We start from the raw sequence: 12,336 nt of genomic DNA, 5'->3' as shown, positions 1-12,336 counted from the left end.
GGTAGTAGAGAGTCTTACGTCTTTTGACATGAATCGTTGTTGCCAGGAACACTGGAACATGGTGCCTGGGGTCCTACTTTGGAAAGCACTCACAGCATTACAGGCTGAAGTCATGTCTTTGAATGCCACTATAGCACTTTGACGTCCACAAACAGTGACTGACTGAATTGGGCCAAACGCGGACAGCCTACAGATCACTGACTTGAGGTCTTCGGTGGGTTGCATGTTCTTTTTCAGCCATCTAGCAAGGGAGCAAAATGGAAGGAATAGTATTACTAGAAAACAAGAATCTTAGTTGGGTTTTTTTTTTTTTTGGACAATTTAATAAAGAGGCATGAAGGGAAAATTGGGTCATTTCATTGGAAAGCAATGCTCTGCATCAGTAATTGTTTTCTTATTTGTTAGAGAGTCCCATTGTTTCATGTGGTAGTTTACGGAAGGCATACCTGCAAGCTCCCTTGATTGACCTTGCAACATCCTGTCTTGATTTCATAGCTCTCACTTGACAAGGACTGAGGGTGTAATTCCAAGGGCTACAGAAGAGGATGGGATATTTTGCTTTTCCTAGTCTTCCGTTTGACCTTTTCTTCAAGGTCAAAGTTAGCTAACTCGCCAAATCTCGTAACTTTTTAGTTCTAAATTGTTTATTCCAGTAATTGTAATCCAAAATGTTCAGTTTTATCGAAAATAGAATAGAAATAAGCATTAGTTTCGATTGAGCAGTTACTAGTGCTTAATGCCCATTATCATATTTTATCCACCAAAAGCAATGCCAAAAATTAAAAATGAGGTCTGTTGCTACTACCCATTTTCAAGTAGGCATCCCGAGACATAGAGATTAGCTTCTCCAGAGTCAAATTTCTGGTAAATGTCAAAATGAAGATAAAAACCCAGGCAGAGTTTTCATTCCACAATGGCAGCACAAGTCAACTACTGCCCATTCCTCCCACAAATTACAACTAAAATCTCTACATGAAATATGAAAAAGAACTACATGAGCATGCCGAAATTAATCAAAAGCAGGTGGACTGTGGAAGGGTGTCAAAATACGGAGAAGCGACTACACAAGGATACGTTTCCCAGATTACAAGAAACAGAATTGCTGGAATCTTATCTCCTGAGCATGGTGTTAGAAGTAATGGCAAAAACTGCAATTACTTTTGCACCAACCTAATACTTTTGCCTCAAAGGCACAGCCCTATTGTGGAGCAGTGCTGTGATGACCATGGAGTGGCCAGCCAAATAGAAGCTGAGGAAAACAAAAACACCTTGAAAAGAAAAAGGGCCCTCTGGGGGCTAAAGAGTGAAAGCAAGAAGAGAATCCCAGAGCAGAGAGAAAGAAGTTCTAATTCTGCGTATGAACCCGGATAAGTCTGATTCATAAGTGAGACAGACTCAAACCAGCAGAGCAAAGGCTTTGTGAAGTGTACTGGGATTTTAACCACCACCCACAGAAGATCAAGACAGCTTGTAGTCAATCTAACCAGATTGATTTCTTGCCAAAACAAAAACAGCATTTTCCAGATGATTGTAACATGATCCACAAAAACATAACTTCCATCCAATGCCACAATATAGTAAATATTATACCTTGTAGATCCTGGGATCCCTGTGCAGTTGCTTCTCTGTCTATTATGTCATATGGATCCACAATCCATCCATACAATAGAATATCTAAGGCCCTAAGAAGAATATTTACAAAATTTTGTGACATAGAAACAAACATGGAAATGTGAACACTTGGGTGAAATAGACAATCTGCACATGTCAATCCTGAGATGACCTGGACTTTGGAATTTCTACACACAGTCTTATAGTTCTTATTACTACATCCCATGAGGTCAAGAAAAATACACTAGAAATGATTTTAAAATATATGAATTTTCAAAAGAGAAATGTTGAAAAGAGAACCAAACAAAATACAGAACTAAAAATGTAAATAAAAATTCACTGAGGAGACTCACTAGATGCAAACTAGATGAAAAAGGAAGGAGTCAGTGAACCTTGAAGATATATCAATAGAATTTAATATAAAGAACAGAGATAAGAAAATACAAGGAAAAAATGAATTAACAGTGATATCAGCAAGATGATGAAAGAGGAAGTTCTAAGCCCTCATACACCCATGGAAACATCAAATAAATACAGACCGACTAAAATAACTTTGGAAACTAGTCAAATACCTCCAGCAAACAAGTGAATGCCCAATCAAGAAAGTCACCTTAAAAATGGTAGGAATTGGCAGGGCGCAGTGGCTCACGCCTGTAATCCAAGCACTTTGGGAGGCCAAGGCAAGCGGATCACAAGGTCAGGAGTCCGAGACCAGCCTGGCCAACACGGTGAAACTCCATCTGTACTAAAAATATAAAAAATTAGCCAGGCTTGATGGCACACGCCTGTAGTCCCAGCTACTCAGGAGGTTGAGGCAGAAGAATCGCTTGAACCTGGGAGGTGGAGGTTGCTATGAGTCGAGATTGTGCCACTATATTCCAGCCTGGGTGACAGAGTGAGACTCCAACTTAAAAAAAAAAAAAAAAGTAGGAATTTGTGGGGGAAAGAAAGAGAGATTAGACTGTGATCTCTCTACTGTGTAGACACAGTAACAGTCTGATCTCTCTTTCTTTGTTACTGTATGAAAAGAAAAGGGGGAAATGTGGGGAAAAGAAAGAGAGATTAGACTGTGATCTCTCTTTCTTTTCCCCACAGGAATTTTTGTAATATTTGCTCTTGCCTTCTTCCCTGTGTGGTGCAGTCAGAGGCAACTGGCCCAATCCCCTGTTCCCTCCCTCAGGACAGGAGCAGAGTGAAACTTGTTGCAACATCCTGGCCTGTCTGTGGGCTGCCTATGGAACTGGTGTCTGTAACGTCCAACTCAGATATCGGACAGGAAACAGCAAATAGTTTTTTTGTTGTTTTTTTTTTTTTTTTGGGAGGGGGCCCCGCTCTGTCGCCCGCGCTGGAGTGCAGTGGCCGGATCTCAGCTCACTGCAAGCTCCGCCTCCCGGGTTTACGCCATTCTCCTGCCTCAGCCTCCCAAGTAACTGGGACTACAGGCGCCCGCCATCTCGCCCGGCTAGTTTTTTGTATTTTTTAGTAGAGACGGGGTTTCACCGTGTTCGCCAGGATGGTCTCGATCTTCTGACCTCGTGATCCGCCCGTCTCGGCCTCCCAAAGTGCTGGGATTACAGGCTTGAGCCACCGCGCCCGGCCAACAGCAAATAGTTTTGATTTCAGGCTGGAAGCCACAGAAGGCAGTGGTGAGCAATGCAGCACATGAAAACTACACAGGGGTTGCTGCCCTGTGGGCTTCTGAGGGCAGGAGATTACAAACAGAAGAATACAATAGAGTATCTAAGGCCCTAAGAAAAAGCTGCAGTGAGACTCTTTAGGAAATGAAAACCTTTAAAATCAACTGTGATGGGGAGAGGGGGCCCACGAACACATTCACAGGAAGAAAGCATGCCTAGAAAATACCGGAGAAGACCTGGACTAATCTCAGACTAGTGAAGGTCTCATGGGCTCACAAATTAGTGAGGTCTTACATGCCAGCCTGCAAAGACTGGGAGAGTGGCCACATTTTTTTTAAATACCCAATTTTCAAAAAGAGATCATAAGGCATGTAAAGAACCAGAAAAAGATGGCCCATTCAAATGAAAAAAAATACATCTCCAGAAACAGTTCTGGAAGAAACACAGGCATCAGGCTTACTAGACTTTAAAACAACTGTCGGCCAGGTGCAATGGCTCATGCCTGTAACCCCAGCACTTTGGGAGGCCAAGGCAGATCACTTGAGGCCAGGAGTTTGAGACTAGCCTGGCCAACATAGTGAAACCCCATCTCTACTAAAAATACAAAAAAATTGGGGCATGATGCTGCACACCTGTAGTCCCAGCTACTCAGGAGGCTGAGGCATGAGAATCACTGGAACCCAGGAGGCAGAGGTTGCAGTGAGCCAAGATCACATGACTGCACTCCAGCCTGGGCAACAGAATGAGACTCTGTGTCAAAACAACAAACAACAACAAAAAAACCCCACAACTGTCAAATACACTCCCAGAACTAAATAAAAACATGAACAAAGAACAAAAGAAAGGAAAGCATATGAACAAAATGAGAATATCAACAAAGATAGAAATCACAAAAAAAAATTCTTGAGCTGAAAAGTACAATAACTGATTTGAAAATTTTATTAGAGGAGTTCAACAGCAAACTCAAGTAGAAGAAAGAATAAGCAAATTTGAAATCAGCTCATTTGAAATTATTGCATTTGAGAAGCATACAGAAGAAAAATACAGTGGACAGAGGCTTAGGGACTTATGAGATGCCATCACGCTGACCAATATATGCATAATGGGAGTCCCAGAAGGAGGTGAGAAAAATGAGAAGAGTGACTATTTGAATAAATAATAGCTGAAAACATGCCAAATGTGAGGAAAGACATGGATATACAAATCCAAGCTCAATGGTCTTCAAGTAGGACAAACCTAAAGAGACCCATACGGAAATACATAATCAAAGCTGGCAAAGGTGCCAGATAAAGAGAATCTTGGAAGGTATCAAGAGAAAAGTTACTCATTATGTACAAGAGATCTGCAATAAGACTATCAGTGTATTATTTCAGTAAGAACCTTGGCGATTAGAGGCAGTGGGATGATATATTTAAAGTGCTGAAAAATTTAAAAAAAAAAAAAAAAAAAAAAACTGTCAACTGAGAATTCTATACCTGGTAAAATATTTCTTCAAAAATGAGGGAGAAATTAAGACATTCCCATAAAAACAAAAGCTGAGGGAGTTTATTATTACTACACCTGCCCTACAAGAAATGTTAAAAGAAGTCCTTCAGTTTGAAATGAAATAATGCTAGATGGAAGACATATGAAAATATAAAGTTCTCCAGTAAAGGTAAAAATATGAACAAATATAAAAACAGTATGAATGTAATTTTTGTTTATAGCTCCACTTTGGATTTTCTACAGTATTTAAGAGACAATTGCATAAAATAATTATGAATCTATGTTAATGAGTATATAATATTAAATGGTATAATTTGTGACATCAATAACATAAGGGGAGAAGAGCTTTAAGGAAGTAGAGTTTTTATATGCAACTGAAGTTAAGTTGCTATCAATTAATATAGATCATCATAACTCTAGGATATTATATGTAATGCCCAAGGTAAACACCAAGAAAATATACACAAGCAGAAGTGAGAAAGGAATCAAAATGTGCCATTACAACAACTTTAAACATAAAGGAAGGAAGGCAGTAATCAAGGAAATGAGGGAGAAAAAAGCTGTAAGGGACAGAGAAAACAAAATGGCAAAAGTAATTGCTTTCTTAGCAATTACTTTAAATATAATTTGATTGAAAACATATAAAAAGTCATAAGTTGGCAGAGTGGATATAAAACCAGAATCAACTGTATACTATCTAAAAGAGTCTCACTTTAGATCTGAGGATATGAGTAGGGTGAAAGTGTAAGGATTAAAAACTTATTCCATGCCAATAGTAATAAAGAGACAGCAGAAATGGCTATACAATTGATAAAATAGACTTTAAGTAAAAAACTGTTAAAAGAGACAAAGAAAGACATAATATAATGCTAAAAGGTTCAATTTACCAAGAAGATATGACAATTATAAACATATACACTAAATATTAGAGCTCCAAACTGTATGAAGCAGACATTGACAAAATTGAAGAATAAACGGCTCTGCAATAATAGTAGAAAACTTCAACACCTCCACTTTCTTCAGTGGATAGAGAACCAGGCAGAAGATCATAGGGGAACATAGGACTTGAAAAATACTATAGACCAACTGGACCCAACAGACACGTACAGTACACTGCACTTAATGACAACAGAATATGTATTTTTTAAGTGCACATGGAGCATTTTCCAAGAAAGACCATACGTTAAGCCATAGGACATCTTAATAGATTAAAAACTGAAATATGAAATATCATTTCTGATCACAATGAAATGAAACTAGAAGTTAACAGCAAAAACCTGGACAATTCACAAGTATGTAGAAATTAAATAACACACTTTTAAATAACCAATGGGTCAAGAAAAATCACACACAAAAAAAATTAAAATATCCTGACATGAATGAAAACACTACAAACCAAAACTTATGGGAGGATGTGAAAGCAGTGCTAAAATGGAAATTTGCAGCTGCAAACACATTAAGAAAAAACAAAGATTTCAAATAACCTAGATTTACACCATAAAAAACTAGAAAAAGAACAAACTAAAACCAAAACTAGCAGAAAGAAGAAAAAAATAAAGATTAAAGATAAATAAATACTAGCAATGAACATTCCAAAAAGGAAATTGAGAAAAACCATTCAATTTGTAACATCAAAAATAATCAAGTTTAGGAATCAGTTTATCCAATGAGGCAAAAGACTGTGTGAAAACTAGAAAAAATTACTGAAATAAATTACAGAAGACATAAATAAATGGGAAGACTTCACATGTTCATGGATTAAAAGGCTTAGTATTATTGAGATATTAACACTACCCAAAGTGATTTGCACATTTAATGAAATTCTATCAAGATCCCAACAATGTGTTTGCAGATATATAAAATGTATTCTAAAATGCATATGGAATCTTAAGGAACCCCAAATAGGCATAATTACCATACAATCCCTCAATTCCACTTCTGGGTATGTCTTAGTGCATTTTTGTTGCTATGATAGAATACCACAAACTGAGTAATTTATAAAGAAAATGTATTTATTTGGCTCATGGTTCTGGAGCCTGGGAATCCAAGATTGAGGGGCCACATCTGGTAAGGGTCTTCTTATTGCATCATATCATGGCAAAAGGCATAGCATGTCAAGGAACCACACATGTGAAACAGAAAAAGGAGGTTGACTTTCTGACATACTAACCCACTTCCACAATAATGGCATTCATCCCCTCATGAGAGCAGAACCTTCATGACCTAATCACGCCTTAAAGGTCTCACCTTTCAATACATCACATGGCAATTAAATTTCAACATAAGTTTTGGAGAAGACATTTAAACCATAGCAGAGAATATACCCCAAATAATTGACTAGCAGAGACTTGAACAGATATTTGCATACAAAGCATTATTCACAAGATAGAAAAGTAAAAACAACCCAAGTATCCATCAACAGATGAATGGATAAACAAAATGTAGTCTATATGTAGAATGAAATATTATCAGCCTTAAAAAAGAATAAAACTCTGATACATGCTACAACATGGATGAACCTTGAAGACATTATGCCAAGTGAAATAAGCCAGACACAAAAGGACAAATATTGTATGATTCAATAGGCAAATTCATACAGTCAGAAAATAGAATAATGGTTACAAGGTGCTGAGAAGATAAAGGAGTAGGAAATTATTGTTTAAAGGAGAAAGTTTCATTATGGGATGATGAAAATGTTCTAGAGAAGGATAGGGATGATGGTTGCATAACAATGGGAATGTACTTAATGCCACTAACTTAATTACACTGAAGCACTTAAAATGGTAAATCTTATGTTATGCACATTTTACTGTAAGAAATATTTTTTAAAAAGCAATGCAATTCACCATATTAATAGAATAAAAGAAACACATTATTCATAGATACAGAGAAAGCATTTGACAAAATTCTACATTCATGTGTAATAAAAACAACTAGAAGCAGTAGGGAATTTTCTCAAACTTATAAAAGGAATCCGCAGAAACTTAGAGTAAACAAAACACTGAATTGTTTTTTCTGTGAGATTGAGAAAAAAATGAAAGATGTCTGCTTTTACCACATCTGTTCAACACTGTGCTGAAAATCTTAGTCATTGCAATAAGGCAAAGAAAGGAAATAAAAGAATAAAGAATGGAAAGGAAGATGTAAAAATGTTTCTGTATTTGCAGATAATATGACTATTTACATTAAAAAAATCCCAAGGAATTATATGATCCAGCAATCTCACTTCTGGGTATTTATCCAAAAGAATTGAAATCAAAATCTTGAAGAGACATTAACACCTCTATATTCATTGAAGCACCATTCACAATAGCCAAAGTATGGGAAAAATGTAAATGTTTGACAGAGAAGTGGATAAAGAAAATGTGGTATATATATACACTGAAATACTTGTCAGCCTTTTAAAAGACAGAAATTCTGTAATATGTGACAACGTAGACTCACCCTGAGGACATGCTAAGTGAAATAAGCCAGTCACAGAAATAATGCATGATTCCGTTTATATGAGGCATCTAAAACAGTCAAAATCATAGAATCAAAGAGTGGAATGATGGTTACCAGGGCCTTGTGGGAGGGGGAAATGCGAGTTAATAATCAACCGGCTTAAAGTTTCACGTAATCAAATGAATAAGCTCTAAATATCTGTTTACAACACTGTCCACAATCATGTATTACGTGCTTAAAAATTGTTGAGAGTTTTAAGACCTCATGTAAAGTGTTCTTATCACAATAAAAGAGAAATCCCAGAGAATCTAAAAAATAGCTACCAGAAGTAATACATTAATGTACAAGTTTGCAGTATACTACGATAATAAACAAAAATCAATTGTACCCTTATATTTCATATTTTTCATTTACAGTGGTGCTATAAACTATAAAATACCTAGTGTCGAGGCTCAGAAAATGATACTCTAGAGTATGGCACTTTGGCATGCTGAATGCTTTGGATTAAATGGAAGGCCTCCAAACCAAGGTCTCTCTAACCTTCCCTTGTTTCTTCCCACAAGTGCAGGGAGGGGCTCTTTCTAAAGTTCCCGTATCTGACTGAGGGAAGTTATTCTCAAAGAAAAACAATTGCCTTTAATATTATGTCTGAACTCTCATTAACCAGGAAAGATTAATCACCAAAGAAAAAATAAAGGTTGTCACCACACCCACCTAGACAGACTTTTCATGTACTCTTCTGAGGGCTATTCTGAGAGACTTTATCTGCATAAGGCAAACTGTTCATGGTGCAGTTCCACCCCTCACCTTCCCATAACTTGTCGCCATCTCTCCCAGGGCTCAGAGGGACTGTGTCCCAGGCTATTGTCTCTTTTTTGGGCCCAGTCATCTTCCCTAAATATAATTTACTTTTCCTCTAAAATTCCTTACATCCCTCACCTTCCTCTCCTCTATGAAGGGGCCATTTAGTCATCAACCACCTGGCCCTTCTTTGAATTTTCATAACTTGTGTGACTCCCATGCACTTGTACCTTAATAAATCTGTATGCCTTTTCTCCTGTTAATTTGTCTGTTGTTGAGTTTAGCAGACTGCTTTCATCAACCTTCAGAGGGAAAAAGGAAAGCTCCTTTTACCCCTGTGCTAGTAATAAATATAACAAAAAATATCTAAGACTTCGTCACTGAACTACAAAACATTATTAGGAGACATTAAAGAAGACCTAACCAAAGGGCAAATATATCCTGTCCATGTTGAAAGTCTCAATATTATTAAGATGGAAAGTCTTCCCTATTGATCCTGATTCAACTCAATCCCAAACAAATTCTAGTAGTCTTTTTGTAGAAACTAACAAATTGGTTCTAAATGTTTATGGCAATGCAAAGAACCTAGAATAATCAAAGCAATTTTTAAAGCAGAAGATCAAAGTCAGATGCCTAACACTACCTTATTTCAGGACCTGGCCACAGTAAGAAAGTCTTGTTTGGGCAAAGACATATAGATAAATGGAGCAAAATAGGATCCAGAAATATATGCAAATATATGTGGAAAATCATTTTTTATGAATGTGCCAAAGCAGGCCGGGTACAGTGGCTCATGCCTGTAATCCCAGCACTTTGAGAGGCCAAGGTGGATGGATCACTCTCAAGTGAGTTCGAGACCAACCTGGCCAAACATGGTGAAACCCAGTCTCTACTAAAAATACAAAACTTAGTTGGGTGTGGTAGTAGGCATCTGTAAACCCAGCTACTCTGGAGGCTGACACAGAAGAATTGCTTGAACCCGGGAGGCAGAGGTGGAGTGAGTCAAGATCGCACCACTGCACTCCAGCCTGGGTGACAGAGCAAGACTCCATCTCAAAAAAGGGGGGGGCCAACCCCCTTTGGGTGTCCTCCCTTTGTATGGGAGCTCTGTTTCCACTATATTAAATCTTGCAACTGCACACTCTTCTGGTCTGTATTTGTCATGGCTCGAGCTGAGCTTTGGCTCGCTGTCCACCACTGCTGTCTGCCACCATCGCAGACCTGCCGCTGACTTCCACCCTTCCGAATATGGCAGGGTGTCCTCTGTGCTCCTGATCCAGCAAGGCACCCATTGCCACTCCTAATCGGGCTAAAGGCTTGTCATTGTTCCTGCATGGCTAAGTACCCAGGTTCATTCTAATTGAGCTAAACAGTAGTCGCTGGGTTCCACGGTTCTCTTCTAATAGAGCTATACCTCTCACCATATGGCCCAAGATTGCATTCCTTGGAATCTGTGAGGCCAAGAACCCCTGGTCAGAGAACAAGAAGCTTGCTGCCATCTTGGAAGCAGCCTGCCACCATCTTGGGAGCTCTAAGAACAAGGACTCTCTGGTAACATTTTGGTGACCACGAAGGGACTCTCCAAAGCGGTGAGTAATATTGGACCACTTTCGCTTGCTATTCTGTCCTATCCTTCCTTAAAATTGGAGGAAAATACCGGGCACCTGTCAGCCAGTTAAAAACTATTAGCGTGGCCACCAGACTTAAGATTCAGGTGTGAGGCTGTCTGGGGAAGCACTTTCTAACAACCCCCAAACCTTCTAGGTTGGGAGCGTTGGTCTGCCTGGAACCAGCTTCCGCTTTCAATTTTCCTGGGGAAGCCGAGGGCCAACTAGAGGCAGAAAGCTGTCATCCCGAACTCCTGGCGTTAGCTGGTTGAGATCATGGCACAGCCGAAGCCTCTACTCAACAGTCTCCCATGTGTGTGCCCCTACTTTTCCTTCTGACCCATACCTCCTGGGTCCCAACCACGAATTTCTTGAAAGTGTAGCCCCGAAATTCTCCTTACCTCTGAATCTACTTCCTCCGATCTCTGTCTCCTAGGTACTAATGCTTGAGGCCTTCACTTCCTCTCCCAAGTATTAGAGGAAGTTTTATCTCCAAAGGGATCTAAGGAAGCTCTATGCTGTGTCCTTAGGCATCTAGGCTATGAACCCAGGGAGTCTTTTCCCTGGTGTCCCTCCCAATTTAGGCATACTGCTCTAGATATGGGCAGTTATGTGAGACCCATTGCCCACCACGCTTGCCAGGGCCTTAGAACTGATGACCCAGTACTTTAACAATTGGAACTGGGTCTAAGACAATATAATAGATCAGAATGAAAGCAAATTGAGTAAGTCAAGGAGAGAAGAGACAGAGAGAGAGAGACAGAGAGAGAGAAAAGAAACAAAAGAGAGTGAGAGAAAGAAAAACAGAAATAGAAGTAGTAAAGAAAAAACAGCATGGCCTATTCCTTTAAAAGTCAGCGTAAATTTAAAACCCATAATTGATAATTGAAGGTCTTCTCCATGACCCTATAACACTCCAATACTACCTTGTTGCCTTCTCCATGACCCTATAACACTCCAATACTACCTTGTTGTCAGTGTAAACAAGGGTGTAGCCTGAAAACACTGAGACCACTGACAACCAGTAAACTTCCTATCAAAAATCCTTAACCCAGAAACCCGCGGATGGTCCAAATGCATTCAATCTGTAGTGCCAACTGCTTTGCTAACAGAAGAAAGCAGAAAAGTAACTCTTAGAGGAAATGTCATTTTGAGCACACCTCACCAGTTCAGAATTATCCTAAGTCAAAAAAGCAAAAAGGTAGCTTACTAACTCAAATCTTAAAGTATGGGGCTATTCTCTTAGAAAAAGGTGATTTAACATTAACCAGTGAAAATTCCCTTAACCCAGCAGATTTCCTAACAGGGGATTTAAATCTTAATTACCATACAAAGGTCCAACCAGACCTAGGAGGAACTCCCTTCAAGACAGAACAATAGATGGTTCCTCCCAGGTGATTGAGGAAAAAACCACAATGGGTATTCAGTAATTGACAGGGAGACTCTTGGAAGCAGTTAGGAGAATTGCCTGATAATTGTTCTGCTCAAAAGTGCAAGCTGTTTGCACTCAGCCAAGCCTTAAAGTACTTACAGAATCAAAAAGTCTCTATCTCAATCCTGACTCAAAAGGTTACCTACACCCTCTCTGAAATGAATTTGCATAAGAATTGTTGTTTATGGGAATGCATCTTGATGGGGCAGCTGGGTTGTTATGAAATACTCAGGAACCCAGCCCAGCTCCAGAACTCACCTCTGAGAACAAAGGCAATGTTGGGCATGCTGGTAAAGGACCACTAGAATCCAGCAGCCTG

General features: G+C 39.0%; 1 protein-coding gene across 3 annotated transcripts in view; it reads right to left on the bottom strand.

Moving 5' to 3' along the window:
* C6H6orf201 (chromosome 6 C6orf201 homolog) overlaps positions 1–12,336 on the bottom strand; it is a 50,869-nt gene that overhangs the window by 15,203 nt on the left and 23,330 nt on the right. For all 3 annotated transcript variants that reach the window (XR_645643.3, XM_017957536.3, XM_003896988.3), the window contains exon 3: positions 19–241. Coding sequence is in view for 2 of the 3 variants with exons in the window: in XM_017957536.3 (XP_017813025.1) it covers positions 19–241 (223 nt within the window). In the remaining variant the exon portion in view is untranslated. The remainder of the gene's footprint in view (positions 1–18; positions 242–12,336) is intronic.

This window comes from Papio anubis, chromosome 6 (genome assembly GCF_008728515.1).
Source record: "Papio anubis isolate 15944 chromosome 6, Panubis1.0, whole genome shotgun sequence".
Lineage (NCBI taxonomy): Eukaryota > Metazoa > Chordata > Mammalia > Primates > Cercopithecidae > Papio > Papio anubis.
This window is presented reverse-complemented; position numbering and strand designations above follow the sequence as displayed.